Below are 17,970 nucleotides of genomic sequence, written 5' to 3'. Positions count from 1 at the left end.
CATCTCACGTGGAGTGGAATACGGCAGGTTCTGTTCTGTCACACCTCCTGTTCCACATTGATGTGAATTCCTGTAGCAAGGCGCGACTCACCGGTGCGGTGTCTCCCACTGGTTGACCTGGGAATTAGCTCTCCAGATTCTGGAACGCCCTCTGCAGGCCAGTGTCCTGCCTGCTTCAGGCTGCCGTGTCCCTCCCAGACCCCAGTGCCCCTTCCCTCGGGGTTCTGCCCTCTGCAGTCCCCCCCGCAGTCTCTGGGTCTCCCCGCCCTGGGGAACCCCCAACCCTCTATCCCCACCTTGCCTCAGCAGCTACTGCCAGTTCTCATCTAGCCCCCGCACACTGGGGTGGACTGCAGTCTGTACCACTCATCATCGGCAAGGAGGGTTTGGATCTGCTGCCTTTGCCTAACCTTGGGCTGCCCCTCTACAACCCCAGTACCTGCTTTAGGTTTTCAGCAAGGCCTGCGACTTTTTACATTTTTACTCACCCAGCGGCACTCCGAGTCTTCGGCAGCGGGGGCCTTCACGGGGTCCGGCTCCACGGGGACCTTCTCTCGCTCCGGGTCCTCAGCGGCATTTCGGGGGCAGGGGCCTTCAGTGCTGCCGAGAACCCGGAGCCCTGTCCAGTGAGTACAAGCAGGTGGCATCTTTTTTATGTCCGTTGCCCCTGTTCGCTCCACCTAGCTATGCCACTGCCTGGGGCTAGAGCTCCTTTGGTACCAAAGGAATTTTTGGAAGAGCATTCTCCATGCTGGCCCTTTAACTTCCCCTTTGACACACCAAATTCAGTTAACTTTTCAGTCAGGTTGCAAGGCCCATCTTTTCTCCCAGGCATTTTGGAAAGGAATAGTTTGAGGTCAAGGGCAGCTTTTCATTGTGTGTGTGTGTGGGGGGGGGGGGCGGATAGTGTTAGCTACATTTCTATCTAGGGTAGTTAGTTATATTGGATGATGATATCAATTTGTTCATTATAATTGGTGTAAGGGCTCCCAGGGCACAGGACTGGGCATATGTTACTGGAAAAATATCTTTTATACATTAAAAGAATACATGAATTAACATAAGATTTCTCAACAAAGAGGGACAAGACTATAGACCTCTACCCTTCCTGTGTCGACCTTGTAAACAGAGAATCAGCCCACACTGAACTCAGGCTGCAGTGCTTTCCGAAGTTACCAGCCCTTAGCTTTAAAAACGCCCTGATTCTGCCTCTGTGAGTTTTCACCTGAGTTCATTTAGCCTATGCTTCCTGGCTGAATACACCTATTATGACAGGGAGCAGGTATTTAAGATGAATTAGGAATATAAAAGGCCTGCTGCTTGAAAAGGAACCTGTAATGCATACAAGTGCAGAGTACAAGATATTACGGTTATGTGATCTGGCTGATGTGCCCCACTAAGCAAAGGGCATTGTTACAAGTATTCCAACCCACTGGCCAGCTACAATTTTTTATTTGCCTCTCTAGGAACACATATTTCTAAGTACTGACTGCGTCATATGCATTATTTTCAACTGCAGTTTTATACTGCAAAAATCTCCACAAAAGCAGATTGTATTTTCTTAGGACCATGAATGGGACTAAGAGGAGGCTCATATGACGACTGTCACACCCATCTTCTGGTATGTTCGCCGTGGGACTATCTATGCTTCTATGTCCCTGTGACTCGGGGCAGGTCAACACTTACAATGCTGCAGTGGCACAGCTGTGCTACTATAGCACTTAAGTGAATGTCCTACTAGATTGACAGGAGAGCTTCTCCAGTCATCATTGTTAATCCACTTCCATGAAAGATGGTAGCTATGTCAATGGGGGAGGCCTTCCCATCAACACAGCACTATCTACACCAGGGGTTAGGTCGGTATAACTGCATCGCTCATCAGGAGTGCTGGATCAATTTGTATAATGGGGGTACTGAGAGCCATTGAACCTAACTGTAAACCCTGTATATGATGGAAACCACTTCAAGCCAGGGGGCACTGCAGTACCCCCCACACCCCTAGTTCCAGAACCTAGGTTGCTCACGGGTATTGATTTTTTTCACACCCATGAGCGATGTAGTTATACTGATGTAAGTTTATAGTTTAGACCTGACCTAAGAAAAGATCCGTTCCTCGCCTTTTCTAGTCTTTTCTTTTCCCAGCCTGCAGGAAAGGAAATAAAAAGGGAAGACACTAGTGAAACTCCCATTAATCTTCTTATGTCAATTCTTATCCTGCCAAAATGTGACATTTTGCCTTAACTGGTACCATCATTGGGGAACATTGGTGTTAGTTTAAAGAAGGTTTCAGAGTAGCTCACGAAAGCTTATGCTCTAATAAATTTGTTAGTCTCTAAGGTGCCACAAGTACTCCTTTTCTTTTTAGTTTAAAGAAGATAACACTCAAGTGTTCTACTTAATGAGAGGTTCTGATTAACCCTCCCAATAAACTCAGAGATTTATAAAACCTCAAAATTAAATTACACATTCCAGAAAAAAAAAACAACCCACACCTAACTCCCTGAATTACCCTCCTCCATCACTTGTAGCAAATAATTCTCTCTCTGAAAAGCAGCTCAAGTAATAAATTGAAGGATGGAACATGTGTTCTGTATCCTGTGCACAATGGCAGTTTGATACCTCATACATTTGCAATGCTTTCTTACTCTAGCCAACTATTTCTGAAAAAAGGCTATTCTATTGCACTCCAGTTCTATATAAATCCATTGTACATTCTCTCCCTGTCTCCCCTGTATAGAATACCCACTTCAGCAGAATAGATAGAATCCCAACAAATGATCAGTATGTGGAGAAGGTGGAAGGGAAAGAGAGAGTTTTGTGGTGCTTTCCCTTTCATTGCTAAGGCATAGCAAAATAGTCTCTGTTTGTTTGGAAGCAAGCCTTCGATGGCTCTTAGCTATGAATACTATAAAGAATGGTATATACGCACCACACTTCATGCAGTGGCTAAAGCAGCAGGCAATGTCGGTGGCACACAATGCTGTTTGTTGCATTTTGAACAGACTTTATCATGACCTGTCCAGTCTAATGTTTAATGCCCTAATTCAGCAAGGTACTTAAGCATGTACACAACTTTAAGCATGTAAGTAGCCCCAGGAAAATCAATAGACTATTCACATGCTTAAAGTGACACATGTGCTTATGTATTTTGTTGAATATGGGCCTCAGAGAACTTACTCCAGCACTAGAGATTATTTTAGTTCTGAACTTGTGTCATGTAAGTCAATCAAATTTTCCATTACATCTACAGATCTCCCCCCCGACACACACACATGGTTCCTGTTACCCCCTCTTCCTCCTCTGCAATCTGGTTCTCCATGCATATATCACCCTCTTCCTCTTTAGGTATCTTATCATATTGGTCCTGTCTTACCAGTAGTGATAACATAATATTAATTAGGGAGAGATTTGATTGGGTTAGATCATATCTTTGCAAAGGTTTGCACATTGCCTAGCACAATCAGGGCCATTGTCCTGCAATACAAATACGAAATACATAAATAATTATAATTATGATTAGGGATTTGAAAGTTTAGATAGGTAAGAATAAAGGGGATCGGTTAAACTGGCTTTAAAGTTCCTTTGTGCCACAAAATTAGTGCAAAACTGCCTTAGTCAGCAATCAGAATTTGGCTCAGTGCCCCTTTGAGGGGTTTTTTGGGTTTGCTTTTTTGTTGTTTTTTATTTTTCCTGATCGTGGCTAAATAAGCAACATTCACAGCCTTTGTTTTACATGCTAATCTTTTTTGTAACCATCTGTTGGCAGCAGATGATAAAAATTAACAAAACTTTGTTGTTGCTCAGAAGAAAATTTAAATAAATTTCTTGGGTTTTAAGTACTAAAAACCAAATTAATCTTTGAAGATATTTTCATACAAATAGAGAGATTTGACTTCTAATAAGTATCTATAAATAAATGTCTTATTTTGTCTGCCCTCTTCTGCCTGACAAAACATTCTGCTAGGCTTTGCAATCAGTGCATCTTTAATGATTATGGATAATTTAGAAAATTGTGAGATCCATGAAAATGCTTTGAGCAATTGACCCTTAATCATTCTTCTTGAAGATTAACACTGAAGATTTAACAGCCCTCAGATTCTCTTCATATTAGAAACAGAGCTGCCCATGGAAGATGTGAAATAGTATGGCTCTGAGTATCCTATTTTGTCAAGTCCCAACTCCATCTTTCTAGAATTACATCCTGGTATAATGTTGCCTTAAATTTACCTATCAATTCTGCTGTTGACAAGATAAAGCCAGAGGAATACAGTTCAGAGAAGGGAACTACAGCTTCAGAGCCAAACCTGCAGGTACTTTCTTGTTTCCGTAGCTGGCTTTACATTAAACACCAGGCCAATTTAGTTATTTATCACCATATGTATGTGATAATGAAGGAGCAGTGATTATTGCCAAGTTCTAACAATAGGTCTGGGAGCATTGTATATTTCATGTCACTCAAAACCATCTATGTCTCTTTATTTAAAACAATGATTTCTCATAACACAAATTAAAATAGTTGGGAGGGGAGGACTCCTTCTGTACAGTGGCTAGTGCAGGTCTGAGCGGTGGAGAGGACCACAGTGGGGATGAGCATGAGAGAATTGTATGAGCCCTGCAATCTGAGGCTGATTGCACCTCCAAAGTCATGGTTATTCTCTGTTGCATCTTTCTTCCTTCCGAAGTGTATTTCTTTCTGCCTCCTGATTCAGTGTTTCTGGAACTCATTAATCCTTGGGCTGGTACAGGGGCACAGTGGAGACATTTTGAGCCCTTTATTATTCAGGGGTTGGGGCAGCCCATGGCATTCGCCAGGATGGGATTGATAGCTGTACTAGCCTGCACACCTGCAGGTGACACAGAATTGCTGGACATATATCACATTGACCATACCTCTTCCTGGTCTTGATATGTCTCCTTCCCTGGCCCACCTCCATCATGCCTCCTGCCTGATTTAAATTTCCATTGCACTGGTAGTTCCTAAAGAGATAGCTCAGAGCTGTCTCTACTCCTGGTATACAGGTCTCCTATGCCATTGGTAAAGCCTGTGTGGGCTTTACACCTGCCCTCCAGCCTAGCTGGGTGAAAAAGGTGGTAGGGTGATATAAATCAGGCCCTACCAGTGCAATCCTACTGACTTCAACCAAGTTACTCTTGATTTACACTAGAGTAAATGAGATCAGAATCAGACCCTGAATATTTATTAGATAATATTTATACAACTGGAACAAGGTCACATTCTAATCACTAATACTCCTAAAGCATGAAAACAGCAAACTTAGCATCCAGAAAAAAGGAACAAATGGGGCAGTCTCCTTATGTGACATCAGCTTTTGTGCAAGTCTGGGGAAAGCAAGCAACGGAACTAGTTGTAATGCACTCCCAATAATGATTAATTTTGTGGTAGCCTTTATCTCATCACGCCTTGTAATCTAGAAAGCCAGCAAAACTGAGCCCACAGAATTGCTTGCAATAAAGTGAGAGTGAGGTTTGCTCAGCTGATTACCTCTGAAGACTTCCAAATGGCTTTAAGAGTAATGTCAGTGACTTGAAATTCTGCACTTGCATTTGTGCCATGTGCTCAAATTATCCCCATGTTGCTCATTTAATGATGGGGCAGAAAGTAGGCCATGTCTTCCAGTTTGAACTAATTTTCTTTTGATCTTGGTTTTCCCATTGTAGTGAGGGATGTCAGTGCTCAGTGGCAATGATGAAATGGTTAAAAATATAAATGGCTGAAGAATGATGGTGGTGGGGGGGGTGTTAAAATATTTTTTTAATCTTCCAGGACAAAAATAATTTGTAGGTGAATAATGTCAGTGCTATTTGTATTTAGAAAAAAAAGAAAGCTTGATTGATTTGCCTCTCCAGTCTAGTTTTACCTATCTTATACCACAATGATCACAATGGTATACAAGCATGAAGTGAGCAATATCATTTAACCAATGAACACAGTGGGCTGGATTCTTAAACCAACCAGAGATTCCTCTTGGGGACTTCCACCTGGGCAGGAAAAATCACTGCCAGAGTAAAGCTTCCTATAATACTGTGCCATTGCCATAACCTTTGTATAAGGTAAAGGAGAGGTCAGGTTACAGGGCATAAAGGGGTGAGTCAGCTTGAACTCCACTAGGCCTGATTCCCTTCTAGTTTAAACTGCAGCGCTTATGCCAGTGGCAAAAGTTAGTCACCCACCTGCTGCTCTAACTTCTGACAACACTGAGTGGCTGTGTATTAGGGAGCAGCAGCCAGCTCCATGTAGTCATCACTGTCTTGGATGTAGTGGAGAATGGAGTTCAGAAAAGAGCAGTGCAGCTTCAGAGCCAAACCTGCAAGTCCTGCCCTGAATAATTCTTTCTGACTGTCACTAGCCAGTATTTTACAGTGAGGATAATTTGTTTCTGTCAAAATACCATCCATTTAGAGCTTGATCCAAAGCCAATAGAATTTTCTCTATTGGATTCAATGGGTTTTGGAAGGCTTTTGGAACAGAGTTGAATGGCCTGCCTTCCCTTTTTCCTTAGTTTTGGCATCGAAGCCCATTACATCCTGCAGCAACCACTCTAAAACTGCGTCTAAATGAAGCTTTTAAGTCTGTAGTTGCCACTGTGTTTCCCATTGAAAAGCTAATGAGGTCACCTTGGATGGAACTCTAAGTAACAAATGTTTAGGAGAATCCTTGTAATTATTATCATTTCACCTGTGGCCTATACAATTTCTCCATGGCAACCCGGAGCTCCTAATGTCTCAGACAGAGGGTGCTGATTGCCATCACTGTAGGTGTGAGGTGTGTGAGGGGAGAGACATTGCTTTCCAGTATGGAGACCAACACCAGCCTTGCCATGCTGATTTAGCTGCTTTTGCTAATGCTGACTCTCTGAATGAAACACCCTTTGAGATGTTGCTGCGGCTGTTCTGACAAAGATGAAAAGGTTAAACACAGCACAGACTGATCCTGAAGGAGATTTTCTCTGTATTGACAACCCAAGGGCATGCGTAGAAAATTGATCTATTTTGTTTCTTCATCCCTCCATCCCAAAGTACAAATGCTTTGGTGTTCTTCATCTGATGCGCTCCGGTGATTGCCAGTGCCTCCCCATCTGCACCCAAGCTTGGCATTTCATGCTATCCTTTCGGTTGTGCAGGACTTGACCTTAATATGGAGCTGGCTGTCATTAACATGGCAGCTCATCCATCACCGCCAACACATGCTGTCAGCAATCCATTTAATCTCACTTGTAATTTTCCGAGGGAGGCTTGCAAAAGCCACAAACAGAATTTTAATGCTGTAAAATGCTGTTTGGAGCCAATAAATATTTCCTTTCATTGTGAAGTCATGCTATGCGAACATTCTCCAAGTTCAGTTTAGCTCCCTTTACTTTAGAAGACCGCACATCTGCATAGACCCCACCAGCAACTATGTACCCATACACCCCAAATGGGCCACATTCTTTGCTAATGTGACTGGTGAGGCAGTGGCAAGCTCAGCTCCCTGTCCCCAGCCTCTACAGCCTACCCCTCCAACTCTCTCTTCAGTTGAGTCCTGATCTTCAGCTGCTCAAGTTCTCTGTCCAGTCCAGCTCTATGGCTGCTGCCACAGGGCCTGATTCAATCCCAGTTTAAATCAATAGAAACACTTGTACGCACTTCACCCAAATGGAATTTGGATCAGGCCCCTGGAGCCTTCAACTGCCCGTCACCTTAACTCCCTCTATGCCTCCCTTCTATCCATTGTCCCACACATACTCCTCCAGGCTCCAGTGTGCCATTATTTTAAAAGAGTGAACAAGATAACCCAGGTAATTATAGGCCTATCAGTCTGACTTCGATCCCAGAGTAGCTGATTTGGGATTTGGTTAATAAAGAATTAAAGGAGAATAATATAATTAATGCCAATCAATGTGGGTTTATGGAAAATAGATCTGTCAAACTAACTTGATTTTTTTTAAGTGATCACAAGTTTGGTTGATAAATGGAATAGTGGAGGTAATAAATTGGGGTATATCTACACTGCAATTATAAACCCATGGCTGGCCCATGCCAGCTGACTCGGGCTCACGGGGCTTGGGCTAAGAGGCTGTTTAATTGCAGTGTATACATTTGGGCTTGGAGTGGAGCCCAGCTTGAGCCCGAACATCTACACCCAATTACACATATTCTTAGCCTGAGTCCCATGAGCCTGAGTAAGCTGGCATGGGCCCGACACAGATTTCTAATTGCCATGTAGACATGTCTTTAGATTTCTATCAGGCATTTGTCTCATTACCTCATGACATTTTGATTAAAAAAAACCCTAGTATGATATACAATTAAGATGGCACACCTGAATGGATTACAAGCTGTCTAACTGATAGGTTTCAACATGTAATTGTAAATGGGGACTCATCAGGCGGGTGTGTTTCTAGTGGGATCCCACAGAGATCTGTTCTTGGTCCTATGATAGTTAACATTTTTATCAATAAACTGGAAGAAAATATAAAATCATTGCTGACAAAGTTTGCAGATAACACAAAAGTTGGGAGACTAGTAAATAATGAAGAGGAAGACAGGTCACTAATACAGAATGATCTAGATTTCTTGGTAAGCCGGGCTCAAGCAAAACAATATGTGTTTTAATACTGCTAACTGTAAATGAATAAATCTAGGAACAAAGAAAGTAGGCCATACTTACACAATGGGGTACTCTATCCTGTGAAGCAGTGACTCTGGAAAAGTTTTAAGAATCATGGTGGATAATGAGCTGAACATGAGCTCCCAGTGTGATGCTGTGGCCAGAAGGGCTAATGCAATCCTTGGATGCATGAACAGGAGAATCTCAAGTAGGAGTAGAGAGGTTATTTTACTTCTGTATTTGGAACTGGTGTGACGGCTGCTGGAGTGTCCAGTTCTAGTGTCCACAATTTAAGATGTTGATAAATTGGAGAGGGTTCAGAGAAAAGCCACGAGAATGAATAAAGGATGAAAAAACTTGCCTTACAGTGATAGACTGAAAGAGCTCAATCTATTTAGCTTTACAGACAGAAAGATAAGGGGCAACTTGATTACAGTCTAGAAGTACCTACATGGGAAACACATATTTAAAAATGGACTCTTCAATCTAGCACAGAAAAATGAAATTTTCAGATTATCAAGATCCAATGGCTGGAAGTTGAAGCTAGACAAATTCAGGCTGGAAATAAGGTGTACATTTTTAACAGAGAGAGTGATTAACCATTGGAACAATTAAGCAAGAATCGTGGTGAATTCTCCATTACTGGCCATTTTTTAAACTAAGGTTGGATGTGTTTTATGTGCTCTAGGAATGGATTTGGGAAAGGTCGACGGATTGTACAGGAAGTCAGACTAGATGATCACAGTTGTCCCTTCTGGCTTTGGAATCTATAAATCTGTAAATTTCATCAGCTACAGCACAAGCCTCCACCCATACTTTCTCCATGACCAGAACTTTTCTCTGGCAAATCGTCACAAGTTCATCAACCAAACAGTGTAGCCTCCCTAGAGGAGTTACAAGCTCCATCTCCCAGGGAACATATTCTGCAATTTTCTCCCTTCCCAACAGATCAGGGCTGCCTCTAGTAAATTCCAGATCTACATTCTAGGATTCCCCTAATCCCATGATGTGGGCCTCCAGGCAACCGTGAGATGTTAACAAACCTTTGGTTAGTACTGACCTGGGCTGGATTTGATCTCACAATGTAGTCACTACCCCTGAAATGAGATGCACAGAGGACTGACCGTTGCAGTCATGTTGAGCCTCAGTGCCTTTATTCGGAGCTTTATACCCCATTACTAATCTTCAGAACCATCTAATCCCATGACTGATTTATTATTTGAAAAAAAATCTTGCATTTTTCATCTGCACATTGCTGGGAGTTTAAAATTTCATCAGCAATCAGATAATTATAAATTAATTTACTATATAGATATTCTAGAGTTATGCTCAGACTTTCCATTTGAAGATCCTGTTTTCAGTTACTTCTAACTTTACCAACTAGGCTGAAGTTTTCCAGGTTGGGAGTCTGCCTCAGACTTGGAAAGTTTCAGTAAAAACAGTTCAGCAGTGCCTGAGTATGAAATAAGGGGGAAATGCCATATGTTGCCAATTTTGAAAAATTTAACCATTTGTTATGAGGCTTTAGTAACCTCCATGCTTTGAAGCAGGGACATGAAATCTGGTAGCGAGGGTCACCCTGGACTCAAAGAGCTGACTTTTGCTATCTCTCTGAAAATCCAATCAAATATGTGCAAGTTATAAACCAATGAAAGTAGCTGCACTGAGTTTATTAGAGACCTCCAGCAAAATTCTCCAAATGATCTGCCCTACTGAGCTCCATGCTAACTATACTGAGCATGCACCACCCCCACAACATGCTCCATTCTCCAGCTAAGAAGGTCTTTTCCTGACATTGTTCCTTTTGTCTGGTGGGAGCTTCTGTGGTGTCAGGCAACAGAACTGAGAGAAGAGACTCTCTCCTGTGCTCTCAATGGACCCCAGGCAGGAGGAAGTATGAGGGAAGCGAGGAGGAGGGCACAGAAAGACTATGAAGAGGATGGGGGCAGGGACAGAGGAGTGGAAGGAAATGGACCAGGCATTTTCCAAGGTTGAATGCTTGACTTTGAAACCTTAACATTCATTTAACACAGCTGTTTTAGGGGGTTTAAAGATTATTATTTTATGTAATAAATAAATTCTTCAATAAAATTACAGCTCCATTTATGGGTTTGCTCAGAGAATTGCAGCTCCTTTAAAAAAGTGAATTCCTCCTTCAACAAGAACAAGGCACAATGAGAGAATGATTAAAAAGTACAAAATAGGCAATAAGAGTCTTCTATTCACACAATCAATTTCTCAGTGGTGCCCATTAGACATACTGAATCATGCATTTTGCTTACACAGCTGCCCTGAGAAAAGCAAGGAGCATATTGCTACCATGTCCTTTTGCAGAAGGTGGGCAATTATAGCAGTCTTAAAGGGGTAACACTCTTTATTGGTGTAATTGAGTGTCGTTTAGGTTAGCATACAACTGACTTGCTTACCTTTACAATATTTGTAATCACTTTAAGAATAAAATAATGTATAATCCTGCTAATGTTTCAAATTACTGGGCTGAACACAGGGGTATCTGGGTAAAATGTTATGGCCTGTTTTATGTCGGGGGTCTGATTAGGTGATCTGTTGGCTCTTTCCAGCCTTAAACTCTATGGATGAATATCAAAGTCTGCAACTCTCCGAAAAAAAGTATATGCATGGATGTGATAGCTACAGATTAGTTTCCAGGCTGGATCGGTCTAATGGTCCATCTAGTCCAGAGTCCTGTTTCTGACAGTGATCAGCACCAAATGCTTCAGAGGAAGGTGCAAAAAGCCCAAGATAGGAAAATGATGAAATAACCTATTCATAAACAAAGTTTCCTTCTAACGCTAGCCAGTAAGTGGTTTGCTTATACCCTGAAGCATGAGGGTTTATATCTCTAATAAATGTGACAGAAACACTGGCTCAATGTGACTGGGCTGAAGAACAAAAGATAGCTTAGCCCTGAGGTACTCAAAGGAAATTGGTATTTCTCACAACCTAGGATTTAGTTAGATATTGATAGGGGTCTCACACAGCCCTCATCTTATTATCATGATTTTAAACTTATTTGAATAAATCCTGATATCTAAATATAAATAAATATAAAAACTGAGACTCCTAGCCTTGAATTTGAATTTAATTCTGAAGGTTTACCCTTCCAGCTTAATACTCAACACTGGTTTGATGCTGGTCTGGGGCTTAGGAGACCTAGGCCCACATCCCTGCCCTTCTGCAGATCTCCTGAGTGATCTTGGGTACATTCTTTAGTCTCTCTGTGCCTCTGTTTCCCATGTGAAATGAGGATAATAGTAGTTCCCTGCCTTTCAGGGGTGTTGCGAGTTGCTTAAATACTGTGGTGATGGGGGCCATACACGTATAGAATACTTATATTCAGACAGCTTGTGGACAGTCTTTGATGCATACTGCTCTCCGTGGCACGATGTGTTAGTATGTTTGGCAATTAACCAAAAGATTGGTGGTTTATATCCACCTAAGGGTGGAGCTCCTTGTGATGGGTTCCCCCGGGGTGCCACCTGGAACTGGAGTACCACTGAGCCCTCTGACCCACCAGTCTGGGCTCCCTCTCACACTGTGCTGCTGTGACAAGCTGCAAAGCCCTTCAAACTTGTACATTCACCAGCATTTACACAGGTAGGGGCACACTCAGCTGCAGTCACATGCAGGCTCTCTAACCACCAGCCTCCCAGCCTAAGACCCCAGAGCAGTACCATCCTGCTCTGACTAAATCTGGCCAGTAGATGGGTTTAATACTTGGTCCACCTCTCCCTCAATGTGAAGAGGGCCATGCACACTTGTGGTAACCAAACTGAGATTTTTTTCCAGAAACCTTAGTCACCACTGGTTTGGATTAAATCATAAAAAAATTGTATTAATTAAAAAAATAGATTTTAAATTATTATGAGTGATAGCAAACAAATCAAAGCAGATTACCTATTAAATAAACAAAACCACAAACTGAGTTTAACATATTAGGATAGGATATGAATTAGCAAATTCTCACCCTGAGTGATAAACAGGCTGGCAGAGTCTTAAGGCACAAGCTGCCTTTGCTTTGCAGCTTGGGTTTCCCAGGTTTTCATACACAGGATAGAAATCCCTCTAGGCTGGGTCCATCACTTCCCCCAGTTCAGTCTTCATTCCTCAGGTGTTTCTAGGTTTGTTGTTGTAGGGAGAGTGAGGTACCATCATGATGTCATTTCCCCCTTTTATGCCTTCTTCCCACTTGCTGGAAAGCTCTTTTGCTGTGACCTGGGTCCAATGCTTCCCTTTGTGTAGTGCTAACACTAAGAGGTTTTATTGTACACAGTTCCTGGGGCAATTCTTGTGCTTGTGTGCATTTCCTCAATCAGCCATTAACATTGCTTGGCCTTGTTACTGTTGTATCTGAAAGGTGGCTTTGGGGTGTTTTCAACCTCTCAACATGTTTCAGTGACACATACCTAGCCAAACTTCATAACTTCACATCCAAAGATAGCACACACAATCCAATGAGATATTGATGTCTAGCAGATCAAGACTCTTAGAATGATACCTCACAAGGCATACTTTGTGCAAAACGTATCCTAATTATATGACAGTGGTGAATAAAGGGGTGCCAGGGTGTCACACTCCGGTGATTCACAGGTCAGACTAGATGATCTAAGGCTCCCTTCTGGCCTCAAACTTTATTAACCTGTTGTTGTTAATGGCCTTTTTTTTTTTTTGGTAGGTCTCGACTGAAGAAGGTATGAGCTTGGCAAGAGAGTATTCTTGCTCCTTCTTTGAGACCTCAGCTGCCCTGCGCGTCTACATTGATGACGTCTTTCATGGACTGGTGCGAGAAATCCGCAGAAAAGAGTCCTCGCTGCCTCTGACAGAGAAGAAGATGAAGAGGAAGGACAGTCTGTGGCAGATGCTGAAAGGATCTTTGAAGAAGAAAAGGGAAAGCACAACCTGATGGCACTTTCCAGTGAGCCACCTTTAGGGAGCTGATCACAGTCATCTGTAGCAATTCCTAAGGCAGCATTTACACAGCATTGTCAGGGCCCAGTTCTGGAGTCCCTTCTCTGCTTTCATTCAGTCCTTATACAGGAATAACTTACATGAGGCCCAATCTATGGTTGCCCGGTAGCCCCTTTATGCCAAAATAGCCAATGCAAAAGGAGCCACATAATAGTCAGTTACCCTCCCCCCTCACTTTTGGCACAGTAGGCCCTTTTGTGTAAGATACAGAGGCAGCAGAGTGAACATTGTACCTTTCCCTGCATCATCCCCCAGCAAGGGGTGTTCAAGGTCATCAAGGATAGGAAAGAGTATTTTAGGCATGGAGCAATTCTCCAAAAAGGGCCATGTTTGGCAATTTAATGTACCCACCATACAAACATTCAAGTCATATATCATTTGAAAGCTTATTTTATGTATGTTTGGATGAATTATGATGTGGAGCTGTCACATGGTGTCATAAGCTGATAGGTATGGTGAAATAATGGTACCCCAAATGAAAAAGTGTCATGTTGTGCATAGTTTCTGAAACATTGCAACATGATTATAACTACATTTTTACTTGTTATGATAATTTCAGCACCTTAATGTGGGGTTCCTTGCTCAAAGCTACCAAACAATAATCTATTAACATATTTTATTGGTTTTCCATGGACAAGTATTTTTTTTAGAACTGATTAAGCTGTTCAGCATGTGGCAAAAATGCCGAATATCAACATTGTGCAATAAACTAACATCAAATGTTTTCACATCACAGATTCTTAATTGTCAAAGTATCTCAGAAGTGATTATAAGAGTTGTCAATATTTTCAGTTGAAATATGCGATGTGATCAATCTCACACAGAAGGTTTTGCACCAGTAGCAGTAGATTGCATGCCCATAATTTGTCCTGCCAAGTGGATAGATAGAAATGTATGTAAATTCCTAACATAATGCTTCTCCATCTGTAAGCTTTTGTACATACAAAGTAGCATCTAGTCTGCCTGGTAGAAGGTTTTAATTTTAATTGTCTATGTGTGCAGTACTATCCTTTGAAATATTCCAGAAACTAGCTTTTTTGTTCAATGACACTTAAGCACAGGCTAGCATTAGTGTTACATTAGTCTGTAATCAAGCGACCAGAGAGATTGAAGTGTTCTCTGACTGGTTTTTGAATGCTATAATTCTTGACATCTGATTTGTGTCCATTTATTCTTTTACTTAGAGACTGTCCGGTTTGGACAATGTACATGATTTCAACAATTTCCATCCCACCATCAACCTCAGCCTGGACCAGTCCACACAAGAGATCCACTTCCTGGACACTACGGTGTTAATAAGCAATGGTCACATAAACACCACCCTATACCGGAAACCTACTGACCACTATACTTACCTACATGCCTCCAGCTTTCATCCAGACCACACCACATGATCCATTGTCTACAGCCAAGCTCTATGATACAACAACATTTGCTCCAACCCTTCAGACAGGGACAAACACCTACAAGATCTCTATCATGCATTCTTACAACTACAATACCCACCTGCTGAAGTGAAGAAACAGATTGACAGAGCCAGAAGAGTACCCAGAAGTCACCTACTACAGGACAGGCCCAACAAAGAAAAGAACAGAACACCACTAGCCATCACCTTCAGCCCCCAACTAAAACCTCTCCAATACATCATCAAGGATCTACAACCTATCCTGAAGGACAACCCATCACTCTCACAGATCTTGGGAGACAGGCCAGTCCTTGCTTACAGACAGCCCCCCAACCTGAAGCAAATACTCAATAGCAACCACACAACACACAACAGAACCACTAACCTAGGAACCTATTCTTGCAACAAAGCCCGTTGCCAACTCTGTCCACATATCTATTCAGGGGACACCATCATAGGGCCTAATCACATCAGCCACACTATCAGAGGCTCATTCACCTGCACATCTACCAATGTGATATATGCCATCATGTGCCAGCAATGCCCCTCTGCCATGTACCTTGGCCAAACCAGACAGTCTCTAAGTAAAAGAATAAATGGACACAAATCTGACATCAAGAATTATAGCATTCAAAAACCAGTCAGAGAACACTTCAATTTCTCTGGTCACTTGATTACAGACCTAAAAGTTGCAATATTACAACAAAAAAACTTCAAAAACAGACTCCAACAAGAGACTGCTGAATTTGAATTAATTTGCAAACTGGACACCATTACATTAGGCTTGAATAAAGACTGGGAGTGGATGTGTCATTACACAAAATAAGACTATTTCCCCATGTTTATTTTTACCCCCTACTGTTCCTCACATGTTCTTGTCAACTGCTGGAAATGGCCCACCTTGATTATCACTACAAAAGGTTTTTTTTTCTCTCCTGCTGGTAATAGCTCACCTTACTTGATCACTCTCGTTACAGTGTGTATGGTAACAGCCATTGCTTCATGTTCTCTGTGTATATAAAATCTCCCTACTGTATTTTCCACTGCGTGCATCCGATGGAGTGAGCTGTAGCTCATGAAAGCTTATGCACAAATAAATTTGTTAGTCTCTAAGGTGCCACAAGTACTCCTTTTCTTTTTGCGGATACAGACTAACACGGCTGCTACTCTGAAACCTGCAACAATACAGTGACCTTATGACATCTCATTGTATCAGCTTCTTGAAGGGAGACTAGAGATAAGATCTTATGTATAACAAGAAGGCTGTTCAAGCCGCTACAAAGTTATAAAGCCCTATTTCCCTCAGATGTAGAAACTGCAAGCTACTCCAGAAGCAAATTACAGGCAAAATTAGAAAAAACACCACAGTTCTGCAATTTCATTGCATGAACAGCATGGACGAGGCAAGTGTACCATTGTTCTATGCAGCACAAAAACATTAGCTGATGCTATCCAAGATGCTAGTAATCTAAAGCAGAAACATAAGTCATCCAAACGCTTTGTGGATGTTCTTTTGGCGAGTAACCCTGGTCAACAGCTTTCAAATGAACAAGTGATTTTGTATAATGCCACTTCAATCGTTCCATCTGAAACTAATTAAAATAAAACCTCTGAATAGCATCCCAAACCAGGTGACGGCAGTTAACAGACGTCTGGTTCTTTTGGGCCCCAGCTGCTGCAGGAATTTGTCCTTTGATTAATAGATAGAGACATATAATTCAGACAGCAATGCATATCATCCTTCAGAAGACAGTCAAAGAGGGCAACTGTCAATTCTGGAGAGCATAGTATTTAATAGTTCCAAAATTATTACACTTTTGCACAGAAGCCTTGCTGCACAGTTACACCATGAGTTTGGATTTCGCAATTTAAGTGACATACTACACTTTCATGGATTCTGCCTCAGTTATGTCGAGTTGAGGCAGTTTATCACTAACGCTGCAAAAACTGAAGTAGAAAGACTTCAGGGAGGCATGTTCATTCCAATTGGAATTGTCCCATTTCATACTGATGGAAATCTCATCCATGAAGGAGAATATAATATATACATCAACACAGAGATAATTGATGGAAAGGCTAAAGTGGGTTTTCAAGAACAATCTGCAGATAGTCCTGGATCACAAGAAATATCACTGAAGTTTGGGAAAGAAAAGTCACTTACTCTCCCTGGGCAATCAGAGCATGCAGTGTGCAGCATTTGAAAAATTTAGAACACGTCCAGAACTGACTTGCCATGAAAAAGTACTTGAGAAAATAAACTCTTGTCAACTACATATAAATGCATTCCAAGATTTCTCCTGGTGTTTTTGAGACTATTAGCTTGTGATATCATGCAAATATGAAAGGACACTGATATTATTCAGGTTTCAGAGTAGCAGCCGTGTTAGTCTGTATTCGCAAAAAGAAAAGGAGTACTTGTGGCACCTTAGAGACTAACAAATTTATTTGAGCATAAGCTTTTGTGAGCTACAGCTCACTTCATCGGATGCATTCGATGGAAAAAATGATATTGTTCACACTCAGATGATTCCATTTTGGACTGGTTCCAACCACAATCTTGCAAGAAAGAACACATACACAGCAGTTGCATATGCACCTATTGTGGATGCCAAACCAGCTGATATGGCCAGTCTATCCTCATGCTGAAATGTAAGGAAATGTCAGGGGCTTTAGGATAGCAGCATGCTATTCAGACCATGGATCAGCAGCTGTATGCTGTTGTTCAGAAAATGAAATAGACTCTCAGAAATGAACTTAGGACCAATGTGATTTGCCTGGGTGGTTTTTCACACCATTTTATTGCATGTATTGGGAAATTTTGGATTGCTAGACCTTCTTGTTGATTCTGATGTATATACAGCTTGTACTGCAAAGCAAATGTTTGCTGGTACGCAATTTAGCCATGCTCTCCATGTCTTGATTCTAGCATTTGAGGCCATGAGTGCTCTGAAATTTTATTCATTTGTTAAGC

The 17,970-nt window shown here is 41.8% G+C and overlaps 1 protein-coding gene across 1 annotated transcript in view; it reads left to right on the top strand.

Annotated features, from left to right (window-relative positions):
• RIT2 (Ras like without CAAX 2) overlaps positions 1-14,774 on the top strand; it is a 260,074-nt gene extending 245,300 nt beyond the window's left edge. Inside the window, exon 5 of the mRNA XM_038402893.2 lies at positions 13,302-14,774. Within this exon, the coding sequence (XP_038258821.1) occupies positions 13,302-13,529 (228 nt within the window). The 3' untranslated portion in view covers positions 13,530-14,774. The remainder of the gene's footprint in view (positions 1-13,301) is intronic.
• Positions 14,775-17,970: the final 3,196 nt, after the last annotated feature.

Source organism: Dermochelys coriacea, chromosome 5, assembly GCF_009764565.3.
Source record: "Dermochelys coriacea isolate rDerCor1 chromosome 5, rDerCor1.pri.v4, whole genome shotgun sequence".
Classification (NCBI taxonomy): domain Eukaryota; kingdom Metazoa; phylum Chordata; order Testudines; family Dermochelyidae; genus Dermochelys; species Dermochelys coriacea.
The sequence above is the reverse complement of the archived record's forward strand: the minus strand, read 5'-3'. Positions and strand labels throughout refer to the sequence as shown.